The 16696-nt window shown below is 42.6% G+C and overlaps 3 protein-coding genes across 5 annotated transcripts; 2 read left to right on the top strand and 1 right to left on the bottom strand.

Annotated features, from left to right (window-relative positions):
* The first annotated feature begins 254 nt into the window (after window positions 1-254).
* Window positions 255-5453, top strand: LOC109778530 (phosphoglycerate mutase-like protein 1). Of its 3 annotated transcripts, none has more exons than XM_020337094.4 (10): window positions 255-451; window positions 1056-1117; window positions 1246-1353; window positions 2431-2510; window positions 2606-2768; window positions 3145-3219; window positions 3311-3399; window positions 4603-4722; window positions 4931-4975; window positions 5067-5453. In XM_020337094.4, exons 2-10 carry the CDS (start codon window positions 1058-1060, stop codon window positions 5179-5181), a joined length of 855 nt encoding a protein of 284 aa, XP_020192683.1. In that variant the 5' UTR covers window positions 255-451; window positions 1056-1057; the 3' UTR covers window positions 5182-5453. The 3 variants fall into 3 exon arrangements, with proteins under 3 accessions (XP_020192683.1, XP_020192685.1, XP_040257317.1); XM_040401383.3 differs by lacking the exon at window positions 255-451 and adding an exon at window positions 556-783; XM_020337096.4 differs by lacking the exons at window positions 1056-1117; window positions 1246-1353 and having other exon boundaries at window positions 299-451.
* Window positions 5454-5574: 121 nt separating this feature from the next.
* LOC109778507 (L-type lectin-domain containing receptor kinase IX.1-like) lies at window positions 5575-7984 on the top strand. Its single transcript, XM_020337072.3, has 2 exons — window positions 5575-7033; window positions 7146-7984. The coding sequence occupies exons 1-2, from the start codon at window positions 5649-5651 to the stop codon at window positions 7735-7737; spliced, it is 1977 nt and encodes a 658-aa protein (XP_020192661.1). The 5' UTR covers window positions 5575-5648; the 3' UTR covers window positions 7738-7984.
* A 2853-nt stretch (window positions 7985-10837) lies between these two features.
* On the bottom strand, window positions 10838-16696 carry LOC109778529 (mitochondrial ATP-independent inner membrane protease subunit 2). Its single transcript, XM_020337093.4, has 5 exons — window positions 16337-16696; window positions 15939-16114; window positions 11900-12083; window positions 11239-11345; window positions 10838-11133 (listed from the first exon to the last, which is right to left on the bottom strand). The coding sequence occupies exons 1-5, from the start codon at window positions 16406-16408 to the stop codon at window positions 11052-11054; spliced, it is 621 nt and encodes a 206-aa protein (XP_020192682.1). The 5' UTR covers window positions 16409-16696; the 3' UTR covers window positions 10838-11051.

Genomic DNA, 16696 nt, shown 5'->3' with positions numbered 1-16696 from the left:
GGAGATTTTATGCAAAAGGTGAAACTGCCCGAACACGTCCGCAACCCCTCATAATGCCCTCGTATATGAGATGAGCACGAGAAATGACACACAGCTCAGATGTTTAAAGAGACATTTTTTTTAGGGTTTCTTTTAGAGGAACCACCACATGTTCATTCAACAAATAAAGCGGCATTTTCTGTTACAGGGTGGACACACATGGTCGCTCCATAGTAAGACAAACACAAAGACAATCCACATCTGAATAGGAGAAAGAGAAACCCAATCAATCAGATGCCTCTTTATTAATCCTTAATTAAAATATCCAAGCGGAGGAGAGACGATGGCGACGGGGCCGTGCGCGTGGTTCCGGCTTTGCCAAGGAAAAATCAAGCAGCCGAAGAGGACACCGTTGACGGCTTGCTCCACCACCACCGCCGCCGCCGCCGCACTTCGTTTAGCTCCTCCTCAGGTACGACCGCACCCCTCCCTCCATTGAAAGATCGATCCCCTGTCCTGTTTCTGGCGGAGGGTTGGTTGTAGCCCCACGTCCCCCCGGGCTCCCACCCCCTCCTCTTCCCGGCAGCACTTGACCTTCTCCTCCACCATTCCGCCGCAGCGCAGCGCCAGATCTCGACCGCGTGTTCTGGCAATATTAGAGAAAGGGAATGGAGTTTGCTAGGGGATTAGGCATGGAGGTGGTTGGCTTTTAGTCTTACACCCATGTTTGGTGTGCGGCGAGAGTTACTAGTGGGAATTTGAGAGCAAGTTTCATCCCACCTCAACTAACAGGGGGGAGACCGGGTAAGTTTCCCTCCTCAACTCCCTTGCCCAGCAGCCAAACAATGGTTTATATGTCTCATCATACCTCTAAAACTCCCATTCCCAGCTACCAATTCACCCCAACCAAACACGCTTATATATAAAGCCGGAGGATCAGACATCTGCCGCGTCGCAGCCGGAATGATTTTCCTTTGTCGCATATAACAAGAATACAACTATGGTCTGATTACGTTATCTTTACCCGTCTAGTTCGTCGATGGATGATAACATAATTATCCGTTTATGCTGGGCAGAAATGGAGGCGAGCACCGTGGCAGCTCTGTATCCCGCGCACCGATGCAAAACCGTATACCTGGTACCACACTTTGAGCTGCTGTTTGAGTCTACCTTTTACCCAAGGATGTAGCATCAATTGTCGGTGACAAACCCGCAAGAGAAGTGTGAACAATGTTCAATCTGTTTCGGTGTAACCAATGTGCGCAGGTGAGGCATGCCCAGGGTTTCCACAACGCGGCAGAAGAGTCGGATATTATAGACCACACTTCACCTGCGCTGCTTGATGCTCAACTTACCCCTTTGGGCTGGAGCCAAGTAAGGTTTCTTGTTTCCTTTACATTATCCCCATGCGTTTCAGCCACAGCTCTTAGCATAATCGGTTATATGCCCAACTAAGGTGGTGCTTTTAATCAGATATTTAAGGCGAAAATGCGTCTGTGATGTTGACACGAGCACTAGAAATGGAAGCACCAATGCTCTCGAAGCACATTAGAAAAGCCCTTCTCCATTCATTTTGCCTTTGTGTTTCAGCGCCACAGGATTGGATAGTAGCCTGTATCTCACTATCATGTGTTGTGCTCATGATATCAGGCCATCCATGGCCTCCGTCCGGAAATACTTGTCGCAGAAATGCATAAAAATGAATGTATCTAGAACTAAAATACGTCTAGATACATCCATTTCTCCGACAAGTATTTCCGGACGGAGGGAGTACAATATTATTAAACATTAAGATTGTTTATATCGAAATTTGTAAATTTGGCATCATGTCATGATGCTTTAGTGATACAAGTTCATTTCTGTAATTCAAGTGTTGGATACTCAATTCATTCACCTCACATAGTAACATTGATGATGTTCAACCTTTATTTGGATGATGGCATCTTCTGTCAAATGCATGTGTGGCAGTTAGCAGTATTGTGGAAATGTCCAATACTTTTGTCTATGGTTATTCTGTCAAGCTTTCATGGCTGAAATCCTAGAGAATACTTTCTCCTTACTAATGAAATCCTCACAGCGTAGCAGCTGTTTCATATGCAAAACCTTAGGTTGTTAGTAGTTCACATGGTTCTTATTGCCGCCTTAGAAAAATTAAGTCCCTTGTGTTAGCATCAACCTCTGACTAGAGATATCAGCCCTAACCCTAGTTGTATCAGAACACAATGACACCACCTTGTTTTGGATGACATTGCGATGCCTTCAGCTGATTCCGTTAAGGCTGCGAGCCAATTTTTTAGGCATGTTCATTTGAAAGTCTTTTGTCTGCAGTTGTGTAATTAGTTGAGTTCTTTTCTGGCCCTGACGTATAATGTCGATCGAAATACCACTCAACTTTTTTTTTTCATGTGGCATTTTCAAGTTCCATGGATGTTGATTAAAATGCATTTGTAGGTTGATTGCCTGCGAGAGCATGTGACGAAATCTGGACTAGCAAAAAAGATTGAGTTGGTTATTGTTTCCCCTCTAATGAGGTATAGTTTTCCTTGACCTTCTGGCCTTCTTGTACATTTTCAGTGTTCTGGATCTTCTTCTAAGCTTTTTATGTTCACTTGAACCAATCTCACAGGACTATGCAAACTGCAGTGGGGGTCTTTGGTGGTGGGAACTATACTGATGGAGTAAGTGCACCCCCTTTAATGGTAGAAGGTGCAGAAAACAGTGGACGTCAGCCGATTTCAAGTTTGAACTGCCCACCGTTTCTTGCAGTTGAGGCCTGCAGGGAGAAGTTGGTATTTCCCTATCATTTGTTACAAAATAAATAAAAATCTCTCGTCATTTAGTGCCTCATTTATGTTGGTTTGTGTTAAATATTAACTAGAATAGGCTATTTTCGCAGTTGCTAGAATAACTTTTCCATATGAGAATAGGCTATTTTCAGCCGATTTCACCTTTATTTTAACTTCTAAGTCGAATACTCACATTTGAGAATTTTGCGTGCCTCTTTGTGTCTTTTTTATTCCATATGCATCCCTAACTGGGAGCCGGGTTCCATTATATGCATAATGGAACAGAAGCCTCTGTTTGTGTCTGCTTCTCCCGTATCAGCAATGCTCTGTTTGACAAATATTCTCAATATTTGATTTTGTATTTGATTATAAAATGCAGAGTGTTCTTACTTCTGACAAGAGGAGCAGCATAACAAGATACCGTACTCTCTTTCCTGCCATTGATTTTTCCTTGGCAAGTACCTACTGTTGCTAATTCACAAGAACAGTTCATGACACAGTGCTTGATGGTGTTTTTAATATACGTGTGCTCACACTCTTTACAGATAAAGAATGATGAAGATGTTCTTTGGGGACCCGATGTCATAGAAACAGATGAGTCTGTTGTTGCCAGGGGCATGAATTTGTTTGACTGGTAATTTTCCTTTATAAGATTGATTAGTTTCTTTTCATTAATGTCTTGAAAATATGAGCCTGATGCTCTGCTTTTATGAACATGAAACACAAGTACCTTGATAATTCATCTGCGCGCCCTATATCACTTTTACAGGAGTCCCATGTTCCTAAAGAATCATGTTATTTGCCTCACTTTTTTTTTGAGGAATCACCGCCGGTGGGAGGGTCCCCACCTGTATATATATATATATTACTCAAAGTGACCCAAGGGGCTTGGTGTTAGAGAGAAGTTACAAGGCCACGTATATCTGTGAGGTGGGATAGTTGCGACTGGGCGGCCATCTTATCACTCGGTTCTTTAAACCGATGAGTCCAAAGTTCAAAGTCACTACAAATACTTCGAACAGTCGTTGACTTGCTATGATTTTTATTCCTGAAGACGGTCAAGAGTCCCATATCTTCCATAGAATCGGTAGAAGAATCTCTGGCCAAATGCAAGTTTCAAAGGTCAGCCGACGTCGAGGTAGCCCAAAGATCTTGGAACTGAGCAGGGAGCACAATGCTTAGGCGCAGCCATATGGACGCAACCCTTGGGGCAAGCAATGAACAAATGTTGTGTGCCCTCTGAAGTGGCATTACATCGTGGGCAAGCTGTGGCGACTGCAATGTGCTTATGAAAGAGGCTGTCCCTGGTGTTTAGCCGACCTCTAAACAAGAGCCAAGCAAAGATCTTCAGCTTGTTTGGACAGCGGCTGCGCCAAATAAGATCCGCATGGTCACGCTCATCTTCCTCATGCATAATAATACCCTTGGAGCTTTTGAGGATTTTTTTGCCATGTATGAGCGCCCTTTGGTCTTGGTCATTGGAGAACCTAAAACCCTGCAACGACATCAACAAAGCAACCATTTCATTTGCCGCAGCATTGGTTAGCCAGTTATTTGCCCCACTTTCATGTATGGACTGGAAGGCAGAAGCTGACCATATATGTTACTTTATCTCCGTCAACTCTTGTTGCGTGATTTAGAGACAAATTGAAACTGGTGGTGAAGGATTGTGAACTGCATTTAATTTGAAATTAGGAAGTTCTAGATGCTGGAGATTATTTATGTGTAGCATGTATCGAGAAAGACAAACCTCGGATTAGGTGACCCGTTGGGTTGACCAGTAACTTTATTTTTGGTAGCTAGATTAAATTAAACTATTCGTCGGATGTGCTTGCAGGTTATGGACAAGGGAGGAGAAAGAGATAGCTATTGTCACCCATTGTGGTTTCTTGTATCACACCCTGAACACGTATGGTAAAGGGTGTCATCCAACCGTAGCAGAGGAACTGGGCAAGGTGTAAGTAATGCATTCATTCCCCTTGCAACTGAGCAATCAACTCAAGAGAGCACAGCATTTGCCAGATGGTGTTTTTCTTTCCGGAAAAAGGAAAAAAAAATTCTTTTGTATTCTTTGTCTTGGGATACCATGACCTGATAGAGTTACTTGTTCAGAGAACTTTTGTCTTGCAATCTCAGTAATCTAACTAGTACTTGGTTATATACAGCTTCGCCAACTGTGAGCTCCGGTCGATGGTGTTGGTCGACAGAAGGTCAGTCCTTAATTTATTGCCTCAACGAATATGTTGCGATTGACGCTTTGCTTCTTCTTTTATAATGTGGATTTGTTTTGCAACGCTGCAGTAAGCTTGGATCGGATACCTCTAGATACAATTTCGCTGGGAAGATACCGGCCGGGCTCGATATGCCAAGCGATGTCGCAGACAAGAAGCAGGCTGAAGAAGCTAGCAAGAATTGAGACTACCGAGCAGATGTATGTCTTTGATTCTTTTATCAAACCATGGTTCTGGCTGACAATGGCCAAGTTTAAATTGCATGCCTGAAATCGAAGAATAGACAAGCGGATAGGACTCACCATCTGTCTCCGGAGTGTATGATCTACATGATTCGTATGTTTGTTATCTCATCTGATTCGTTGTCTGAACACGCACCCAAAAATTCATGGGAATAAGGATGGTCTATACACGTACCCCTCTTTGGAGAACGAGGGCAATATATACTTGTCCTATATGCTTCGGAGACTTGGTCTGATGGAAACTACACAGATAGATGGCACATAGTTTTCCTCACCTATAATAGTGTTGTCATTTTGCTTATTAACCCTCTCTGTTTGACGGACATTGCTAGGGGCCATTTCATCGTCGAGATCACAAGCTATAGAGTATATAGGCCGAGCTTCCAATTCCAAACAAGACGCCGCAGCAAATGGCCGCTGCCGTGAGCCTTTCCTACCAAATAGTAATACACATCTTCATGCTCCTCTGCTGCTGCTCCATATGGTCTCCACACCTGCCTCGTGCCACCTCCTCCATTTCTTTCACCTCCAACTTCTCCCATCCCGACTACGACGGCCGGGACCTCATCTTCCAGGGCGACGCCTACTACGACTCCCGGTCTCAGACGATCCAGCTGACCCCGAGCATCGGGAACAGCGTAGGCCGGGCGTTCCTCGCGGCGCCCGTGCCGCTGTGGGATGCCGTCACCGGCGAGCTCGCCCGCTTCACCACCTCCTTCACCTTCCAAATCAAGGTGAACAATGCAAATGCCGGCGACGGCTTGGCATTTTTCCTCGGGCATTACCCTCCGGCCGACATTCCCAAGTTCGAGCGTGAGATGGGCGGCGGGAACCTCGGCCTCTTCAACAAGAGCGTCGGCACAGTCGCTACTGGCGACGAACGAGCCGTGGCCGTTGAGTTTGACACGCACTTGAATGATGGCTTCGACCCCAGCGGCAGCCACATGGGCATTGATGTCAACTCCATCGTCTCACGGGCCTACACCAACGCCACCGTGCCTGGCAGGAACCTAACGTCCGGCCTCACAATGACTTGCAACATCACCTACGGTAACGACACAAAAATCCTGACAGCTCTTCTTCAGATCGGCGACACGACGTACCGCGTCGACACGACTGTTGACCTCAGGCAGTTCTTGCCTAATCTAGTGGCCATCGGCTTCTCCGGTGCCACTGGCGTGGCGCTCGAACTACACCAAATAGTTTCCTGGTCATTTGAATCCACCTTGGATCCGCCACGGGAGAGCCCTGGGAGTCGCCCTCCTGCACCGAAGACCCTGTTGCCAGTAGAGATAATAACTGGACCAGTCATTGGAGTCATTGCAATTGCGTGCATCTTTGTTGGCATCCGTCGATGGCAGCTATTCACGAGAAAGAGGCGTTACAGAGCTCTTGCCAGGGGCCTTGGGCCTATTGGTTATCATAGGTTGGCAGGTGCAACCAACGAATTCGCAGAGGAAAACAAGCTTGGGCAAGGAGGTTCTGCCTCTGTTTATGAGGGCCAACTGGCAAGTCCAAGTAGACCGGTGGCGATAAAGATATTCAAGCAAACATCATCACGCGAGGGGAGGAAGGCGTTCGAGGACGAGCTCAAGATTGCGAGTCGGCTCAGGCACCGGAACCTTGTGGAATTGATAGGCTGGTGCTGCGATGGCCAGAGGAGCCTGGTTGAGTTTATATGTTGGTGGCGGGACGACAGGTACACACGTCTCTTCCTTGTGTATGAGCTTGTGCCACAAGGTAGCCTCGATCAACACCTACACGAGGGCAAGAGTTGGTTACCATGGTCCAAGAGGTATATATGCATTGTAATTCCAGCTCAGACAACATTTAATTCGCTTCATTCAACTCAGTTTTTTTCTCTTACATACATAACATAACACGTGGTTACATGCTTTCACAAACAGGTACAAGATCATCCTCGACCTAGGCTCTGCACTGCAATACCTCCATGTAGATTGCGAGCAACACCAACAGTGTATTGTACACGGTGATATCAAGTCCAGCAACGTGTTGCTTGGGTCTTCAAGTGGTGCCAAGTTAGGTGACTTTGGATTGACAAGATTTGTTCACCAAGAAACTGGGTCAAAGACCACAGACCTTTTGCAGGGCACTTGGGGATATATAGACCCTGTGTTCCTCAACACGAGCCAGCGGAACAGGCAGTCAGACATCTACAGTTTTGGCATTGTCCTACTAGAGATGGTCTCTGGAAGGGACCCAACGGCGAGTCTCAATGGTATGCCTCCGTTGTCGTCATGGGTAAGGAGTTTGTACCACGACGATGCGATCCTTGAGGCTGCAAATGACAGCTTGATAGGCGGCGAGTCTAGTACTGAGCGACAACAAATGGAGCGTGTGCTACTTGTCGGGCTCTTGTGTGTGCATCAGGACCCGAGCAGCCGGCCGTCCATCACGCACGCCATGGATTCCCTGCGATCAGAGGAGCTAAAACTGGACATCACTCCCTTGGCACCGGTGACACTATCCCTACCATAGCCTTTGTAGTCCAAAACCACAAAGAAATACCATACATGTATTCAAGGGATACAAATTGAGCCGGGATGTATCGGGGACAGGAATCATGTACTAGAAAGTTGGATTTGTTCGTCAAATGATGACCCCACACACTTGAGAAGTGGCTAGATTTCTTTGATGCTAGTGCAAGTGTCGTTTTTAGTTTTTATATGATTTTCAATACATATTTTACCCATTTTTTATATTGATATGCTTGAGCCGGCCGGGATGTATCAGGAATAGGAATCATGTACTAGAAAGTTGGATGTGTGCGTCAACTGATGACCCCGCACATTTGAGAAGTGGCTAGATTTCTTCGATGCTAGTACACGTGTTGTTTTTTAGTTTTATATGATTTCCAATACATATTTTATCCATTTTTTATATTGATATGCTTGTATGAAACTGTAAATGGTAATATCACAAGAAAATACGCAACAGGTATAATAACAATACGTTAGTTGACTAATTTAATTATAAACATGAATATACTTTGCTTGTACATATATTGTGCCACCTCTTTATCTGCCGGCCCCCATATCAAGCCATACAGTATAATGCATGAATCAATCAGCATAGTATTTCTGTAAAATTGAAAAAAGAAAACTTAGTTACACCTTGAGTTAGCATCATTTAGAAATGAATCTACCAATCATGTTGTTTTTTGCATTTACATGGCTCATTTGCCTCTAACCATGGCTTGCTTCTACGATTCATCGTTGATAGTTAGACATCAAAGAAGGAACACCTCATATATTTCTCTTTTATTTGGAGGATCTTCACACAGATATCAAATATCAATACTGGTGATTGATATATAAATCTTATGTCCTATTTATTGACCCGCTTCATCATTGGTTGTATTGCAATCATTTTATTCTTTTAGTGGAATGCGATGCATCTAGATGATTCTATGGCACGGACAACTGATTCAAGTATATTATGAAATTCTGCTTTGTATGTACTCTATATGGAGTTCTAACTGGGTTATCGATGTGGCTCTTAAATATCATATGGCCAATACAAACGGCTTTTTTTGCCTAGCCAGTATATTATGGAGGCTTTGTTATTTTGTTTGCATGAAACCACCCACAAATTATATAATAATAAGTTGGATGGAGTAAATGATGATTCTCTTTGATTTTGATATGGAGGCTTTAAAGATCAATTTGAGAAAGCCCACGACAAGACGTTCTGGTCATTTCTACAACAAGCCCGGCGGGTGAAGAGTTTCTCTTCGATTTGGAGAGCTTGGGTTGATAACGTTGTTTACGAAGGTAGTGTCTCCATTGAAGTAAACAATGATGTTAAGCAATTGTTCAATCTAGGGAAGGGCTACTTCAAGGGGATCCTTTATCACCTATTATGTTTAATACAATCGTTGGATAAGTCAAGTATCTTTTTTAATTCTTCGCAAAAAAGCAGCCTATAAAAGCGTCTTACATTTTGAGACGGAGGAGTGTAATTAATCTCCACATTGTAATGTATATGTGGTTCTGCTAACCGTCGCATCCTTCCACTCCAGCCCCTCAGAAATGATGTGTCGGTTGATGTGTCTCTTAAAGAGATATATATATTATAAACATCATCAGTTCTCAAACACTATACTTCATCCGTCCCATAATATAAGACTTTTTTGCAAGCTATGTTAACTTGCAAAAGCGTCTTATATTGTGGGACGGAAGAAGTATTCATTAACATAGCCAAGGAAGAAGTATTCATCCTCGATCTGGCTGATGATGGTCGGTTTAGTCTTCGTACATGTTCGAACAGAGCCAATATGAAGCTTGTTGTTTATTCCGGCTGGTACACAGGATGTGTGTGCGAGACGTTGAGGTTCGACCCCCCGAAAACTTGATGCACTTCCGAGATTCTTTGTTCGGTCTGGTATTTTGCTCTACAACTTTATCGTTTTGTAGTTACTAGCCAAAGGCCCTTGCGTTGCAACAGGAAAAAAAATTTCATAATCTTCAATGGCCATGACCACACTTTGCTGCATCACCGAGATACAATATAACTCTTTTCATGGAATCATGAACAATTTTTGAAATTTCATGAACATTTTTTAAAACTTGTGCACATATTTGAAATTGTGAACTTTTTTCAAATTCATGAACACTTTTACAAATTTTCAAATATTTTCTAACATCAAGAACATTTTTTGAATTCGTGAACATTTTATACTATTTTCAAACTTTTTATATAATTTTTTACATTTGTTGAAACAATTTTCTTGAATCAGCGAACATTTCTAGAATTACAAACATTCTTTTTGGAATTATAGTTGAATTTTTTTTGAAATTTACGAACATTTTTTGAAATGCATGATCATTTTTGAATCAGCGTACATTTTATGAATGAATAAACTATTTTGTAAGTCACAAACATTTTTGAATTTTTAGGATATTTTTTATTCATAATTTATTTTGAATTGGCAAAATTTGTTAATTTCATTAATATTTTTTAATACACATTTTTTTTAAATCATGAACATTTTTCCCAAACATTTTTTTTCAAAATTTCAAACATTTTTTGAATAAGAAAACAGTTTTTTACAAAATCACAAACATTTTTTGAATGCACAAACATTTTATTTTAATTTTCGGAAAATAAAAATAAAAATTAAAAAATCGAAATTTAGAAAACAGGCCGCCCTGACATGGGCACGCAGCGTCTTCTCCCAGCTCAGTATAGAGGTCCTACTGCATGGGCCGGCCCAGGCTGGGGATTCACCTATGTGAAACATTTTTTATGACTTTGATATGTGATAATTTTTCTAAAAAAAAAACTTATGGTAATATTTTGCAACTTTGGGGACAATTTTTATAATGTACCATGCAATAACACCCTTATTATTAGGTATAGAAGAACTTCAATCATCTTGCGTGTTTGGAGTGTGATGATGGCACGGAGTAGTTATGAAGATCTGGATCCCTGGGTTTATAGTTGTTTTCTTTTAAAAAGTGACCTCAGGCCTGTGATGAGACTGGTACAATTTGTACAAACATATCTAACTTAATCCTAAGATGTCACGTAAAACTGTGATAAACATCAATAGCAACATAAGCACACACACATCGAATAGTGCAAACAAAGATGGAGTAATAATAACCCAGACCCAGGGATGATCAGAATTCAGCAAACATGTGTGCTTATTTCTTATGATGAGATATTATTGACTTCACCACATCACAAGCGAACATCGAATAACAATCATCCACGTGCAGTTTCTACTTGAAGCGACAAATTTTAAAAAATCCGCGCAAGGGAAATGATACACCACAGGATGTCATTATCTACATTTTATTGTTCTTCACCATCTCTTCCACGTCGAGCTCTACCGCCAAAACCGGCGAATCCTGGAACATGGCTACACGGCTGTGGCAAACAAAGTAGGAACAAACATTTCAGCTCATGTCTAAAGTACAGGTATATGACTTGATTTGGCGCTGAATTAAACAAAGGGAGTAGGGGTCCTCCTACCTGTTGTCCACTGGGCCATGATCAACAGCAGTTCTTAAAGAGTATATAACTCTGCCAACAATATCAGTCATAGGGACCGGCCCAAATAGGCGGCTGTCCCTAGCTTCCTGTCACCAAAATAAAATAACAAACAATTATGAGAAGACTCTGCTGAAATCCAATATTACTCATTCACTCGGTCATTATGAACACACTGTATCTACGATGAGGATGTCTCTCCCTATCTCACGTTTCCATAACTAAAATATAAATACAACCTTGTCGAAGCAAGCCAACATAATTATTTACTATTACTGATTGATGTACCACACTGTTCCTTTAGCGATTGGCTACGCTCTATGCTTTATGCTTTATGCATCTACAATGAGGATGTCCACTTATATACTCATTCACTCAGTCATGCTCTATGCTTTATGTATCTACAATGAGGATGTCCACTTATCGCATGCTTACGCCACTAAAATATAAATATATTCTGGTTGAAACAATCGAATATAATTATTTACCACTACCTCCAATCTGAATTATACGATGTTTTGGATATTTCAATATGAACTACATACGGACTGAAATGAGTGAACAAACACACTAAAACGCGTCTATATACATCCGATTCAGAAAAAAGTTAGAACATCTTATAATTCGGATTGATGTACTGTACCTTTGCCTTTAGTTCTTGGTTATCTGCCATGACCCAGCATTCGTCCTTGTCAAGTACAAAGGGCTCATCCTTCTCATCAGTAGAGACCATCTCATAGCCTTGCACTGCAGCCAGTCGTCGGACAATTAAATCATCGGATTTCTCTGGGTCCTTCAACAAGACGATGTCCCCAACAAAGAGTTCTCTGTTGACACAATTTAATGCATAAATAACACCAATATATCAAGACATTATTAAAGGCTCAATACCGACCCAATATATATTCTCTTTCATTCTTTGTATTAAGGCAAGGGTTTAAGCAATAGAAGATGCCAAACTTGACACAAATACACGATAGTGCTACTCTTGAGATCAATCCGTTGATTTAAAGATCAGGTTTCAGTCAGCTACTCAGATCAACACATGTCACATCATGACACAAATTTGCATGGTAATTAGCTTAATACAATTAGAAAACTATCACATTTTCTAACCGAACAGAAGACAAGATCAATAACAAAAGATAGTATCCAAAATTATCTGCTCATAGTGAATCTAAACGCAATAATCATAAAAATGGAAGATCAGAGAATTATGATACATCTGAATAACAAGGAAAGTGAAGGTATCACATCAGAAAAAACGGCTGATGAATATTGATGGTAAAAACCTTCAAGTGGCAATTCCCAAAAAGTTAATGCTGTACCCCTTTAAAACACCAGAGTTACAAGATTGATAAGAATTGCTGTTACTATTACTAGCATGGAACATTTTTATGAGATCAGTTAAGTAGGCAGACCAGTTATCAGTTCTGTACAGGACCCAAGTATATCTTGCAGTTAAACTATTCTATCGATCATTCAGATATTTTACAGGTTAATAAATATTAGGACTGCACAGAAATGGAGCCAAATTCTGTACATATATGGTCCAAGGCTAAGCCTATATCATATCCATTCCTGATTCGAGTCCTTTTTGTCGCCAATGAACGAGCTGTGTACAGCACCAGCCTGATTCAAAGTTCACGTACTGAATAAATTCACCACATGTATTGCTGCAGCCAACAGCAAGGCAAACAAGAAAATACACTACTATTAACTACTCTCCGTCCGAAATTACTTGTCGAAGAAATGGATGTATCTATACGTTATTTAGTTCTAGATACATCTATTTTTATCCATTTCCGTGACGAGTAATTCCGGACGGAGGGAGTATTTGTGAACACTGGTTCATTTATAGAAAATTTACCACAGGCAGCCACCTCTATAAATATTCCCTCAGCCATATCTAGACAAATTTAAGACAACTAATATGGGACGGAGGTAACATGAAAGAAAAAAGTGATTTTCGCAGATAAATTTCAGCCTAGTTAGAGTTATGCTCAGATAAGTTAATTCACATGATTATTATTTTTATCTTGTCTGGACCTTCCTTTAAAGAGGTTTCTACATAGAAAAAATAATTAGTACCACAGTAAGTACCACTTTATCATTTTGTAAATCTGCAATATCTGTACCAACATAAAAGGTACTCCCTCTGTAAAGAAATGTAGAGCATTTAGATCACTACTTTAGGGTGTTAGGGATTCATGCACATCATCTCAGCCATCCAATCTAATCTAACAGCTCAAAAATTAAGTTGAATAGCTAAAAATATATCTCAACTGCACATTTAATCTCGTAATAACAACATATCAATTACCATTAGCGATCCCATTTTTCACTATATGAGAAATAGCAAATACTCATGACGTCATGATTGCTGATTTTTCTCCCCATATGATGCATTGTTGTGAAATGTTATTGCTGCCATATTATTCTTTTACTATTACTATAGTCATATAGCTGCAAAAACAAAATTCAGAGGGGAGTTCCACACCTGGTGGCATTTTATTATTGAAAACATGGTTTATATATCGGCAAAATGTTCTCTGCACATGCTTGTATTTTTGCTAGTAGTTTGTTAAGATATGAGTATCTTCGCTAACTCTAGTAAATTATTTCTCAAGCTAAAATTGTTCCTCTGGGATAGTTCTTGATTTGTTTGAGGAACAGCCAGTAGCAAATTATATGTAGTAATGTAAGTTAACTCTTTAGATAGAGGTTGAATGCCATTACCAGGAAAGTCTTAATTTTGATTCCGGGCAGCATACACTTCTTACCATACAGTGCAGAATAAAGGATTTGACAAGGCTAAAAGGTAAAAAAAGAAAAGATCAAGCATCCAAACACCAATGTTTTCATGGCGTAACGCATTTTATGGCGACTGACCCCCTTCATAACATTATAACGCTTATGGCGTATGGCGTGGCGACATCATAGACACAACCTTATGGCGAATGATAGCAAATTAAATCACAACTTCATAATCTTGCTGTAATATGTTGTACCAAATGAGTTGCCCAAGTGAGTTGTACATGACTGAACACTACATATAGCAGCAGCGCAACAGGCAGTACATGTACATATATTCAGAAATTAGCACAGAGAGGACAGATACAGAAGAAACAGAGCACTAGCATGGGGAGGAAGAGCAAGGAGAAGGAGAGGGCGAGGGGGGAGCCAGGGAAATACCATGATGGTCACCTGATGCACATAGGAGATGAGCAGCTGTGCTCGATTGGAGCAAAGGCGCTTCCCTGCAGCTGGATCTGGAGGGGAAAGGGGCTGGCGGAAGGAGAGCGACAGGGGGTGGCGGGAGGAGGGAAGAGGGGGCTGGCGGGAGGTAGGGAAAGGGGCCGCAGGGGTGGTGGGGAGGTGGTGCGGAGGCTGGAGGCGGAGCTGGAGCTGGCTGCCGTTGGCCGTTCGCCGGAGAGGACGAGGTCGAGGACTCCAGGTACGATCTCAATCTCCCATGGCCTCCCTCTCTCTCTCTCCCTCTCCCTCTCTCTACCTCTGGAGAGCTCTTTCCTTCCCGCCGCTGCCTGATGCTTCCCGCGCGCGCGCCAATTTCTCCTGCCGCTGGCTGCTATTCCCGCGCGCACGAGCTCACCGAGTCGAAGGCGTTCGATTTCTGGTATGGCGATGAAAACGCGTCATGTGGACGACCTACGGACGCCACGGGCCTATGGCGGACGCCACAGGCCAAACCTATCGCGGGCCTGGACGGCCCAGGCTACGACCGCGCCATACCGCTATATCGTCGATATAGCGACGATATACGGACGCCATGAAAACATTGCCAAACACTGATAATACCTAGATTTTGCAGTGTTCAAGAAAGTGTTTTTAAGGGACGCTTAAGCGCTGAGCGATGGAAAAATACTTCACTTTGGCCCTAAACAGTAGATTAAACTTTTAAAAAATTGGCTGTTTTTGAACTACTTCAGCTTGGCTGATTGCGCAATAATGGCAATATGCCATTTATCTTGTTATTAGGGTCTGTTCAGCAAACTATCCCCTTCAGATTCTGGCCAAATTCTGGCTACATGATCTCTATTAGGCTATGTCAATTTGAACTGAAGTGCATTTTAGTTGTTATTTTGCTTGTTGTGTGAACCTGATGTGTATTTGCTATGGTGTGAACTGCACCTCAATTTGAACTGAAGTGCATTTTAGTTGTTATTTTGCTTGTTGTGTGAACCTGATGTGTATTTGCTATGGTGTGAACTGCATTTTAGGTGCTACTCCCTCTGCTCACAAATATAAGATGTTCTAACTTTTTTGTGAATCAGATGTATATAGGCACATTTTAGTGTGTTTGTTCACTCATTTCAGTCCATATGTAGTACATATTGAAATATCGAAAACATCTTATATTTGTGAACGGAGGGAATATTTCACTTACCTATGTGCTATATTTTCTATTTTCCTGTGCATATCATTTAAAACAGTCAAATTCTGGCAATTTTTTTAAAAAAAGAACACTTAAGGGCAGGCCTTCCGCTTCGCTTACACTTTCCGCTTTTTCAAACATTGAGATTTTGATCTATGTTCGTTTGAACCATTTACGTAGAACTAGCTTACAGAAGTGCATTGAACAGAAATATAAATCTTAAAGCAAAACAGAGAGTGCTGCTCCTACACAATGGCATGTTATAGATTGGCAAAAAGGAGATTACTTTGGGGACAAAGTGGCGAGCTTTCTGACGAGGACGGTTCCTCCGGTCGGAGCCACGACAGGGGCCATGGCTTCGCCCCCTTTGATCCACTGCGGGAAGGTGAGCTTGCCCTGGAAGAAGCTCTTCCATATGGCGTCAGTCATCTCAGTGCTGTTGATCTGCCCGACGGTGTACTTCTGCATTGAAATGAACAGAAATCACAATGTAAACCCAAGAGAAGAATACATCTAGTACATGATTCGGCCAGAGTGAGCAAGACAAGATACATATGATTTTGAGTGAGGTCCTTCTTGCACGGGATTTGGGTATTGGATTGGATGAATTGGCTCTGAACGAACTCGAGGGATTGTATGGCATGCGCGGATCGGGAGGGGGGAGGTAGGTGGGAAAGGGGGTACCTTCCAGGAGAGGGAGATGGAGTACTCGAACTTGTGGGCGGCGTAGCGGAACCACGTCGACAGCGAAACCATCCTGCTCCTCCTCGCCCTCTGCAGTGCTCCGCTCGAGGACCTCGCTCTTCCTCCCCCGCCCGCTGTCCTGATCCCCTCTCTCCCGCTCGATTGGGGCGGCGGCTACCGTCGCTGCTCCCGGCAAGAAATACTGGAGCGCGGAGGGGGGAGGGAGGGGGGCTGCCTCGCGGACGGAGGCCGGAGGGGGAGGTGGCGGCGACGGCGAAGATAGTGGGGGAGAGAGGGGATGCGACGAGGTGGGGGCGGGGTAGCTAGGGTTCTTCCTCCCCCTGATTTGGACTCGACGAT

This window comes from Aegilops tauschii, chromosome 2 (genome assembly GCF_002575655.3).
Source record: "Aegilops tauschii subsp. strangulata cultivar AL8/78 chromosome 2, Aet v6.0, whole genome shotgun sequence".
Classification (NCBI taxonomy): Eukaryota; Viridiplantae; Streptophyta; class Magnoliopsida; order Poales; family Poaceae; genus Aegilops; species Aegilops tauschii.
This window is presented reverse-complemented; position numbering and strand designations above follow the sequence as displayed.

What these genes read in the sequence shown, in the direction of transcription:
- LOC109778529 (XM_020337093.4), bottom strand. Translation starts at nt 16,408, where the DNA reads ATGGTTTCGCTGTCGACGTGGTTCCGCTACGCCGCCCACAAGTTCGAG. An exon ending in CCATCTCCCTCTCCTGGAAG is followed by an intron (nt 16,115 to 16,336) that starts GTACCCCCTTTC and finishes ATTTCAATGCAG; the next exon opens with AAGTACACCGTCGGGCAGAT. An exon ending in ACCAAGAACTAAAGGCAAAG is followed by an intron (nt 11,346 to 11,899) that starts GTACAGTACATC and finishes TTTTGGTGACAG; the next exon opens with GAAGCTAGGGACAGCCGCCT.
- LOC109778530 (XM_020337094.4), top strand. Translation starts at nt 1,058, where the DNA reads ATGGAGGCGAGCACCGTGGCAGCTCTGTATCCCGCGCACCGATGCAAA. An exon ending in GATGCAAAACCGTATACCTG is followed by an intron (nt 1,118 to 1,245) that starts GTACCACACTTT and finishes CAATGTGCGCAG; the next exon opens with GTGAGGCATGCCCAGGGTTT. An exon ending in AGGCCTGCAGGGAGAAGTTG is followed by an intron (nt 2,769 to 3,144) that starts GTATTTCCCTAT and finishes TATAAAATGCAG; the next exon opens with AGTGTTCTTACTTCTGACAA.
- LOC109778507 (XM_020337072.3), top strand. Translation starts at nt 5,649, where the DNA reads ATGGCCGCTGCCGTGAGCCTTTCCTACCAAATAGTAATACACATCTTC. An exon ending in TGGTTACCATGGTCCAAGAG is followed by an intron (nt 7,034 to 7,145) that starts GTATATATGCAT and finishes TTTCACAAACAG; the next exon opens with GTACAAGATCATCCTCGACC.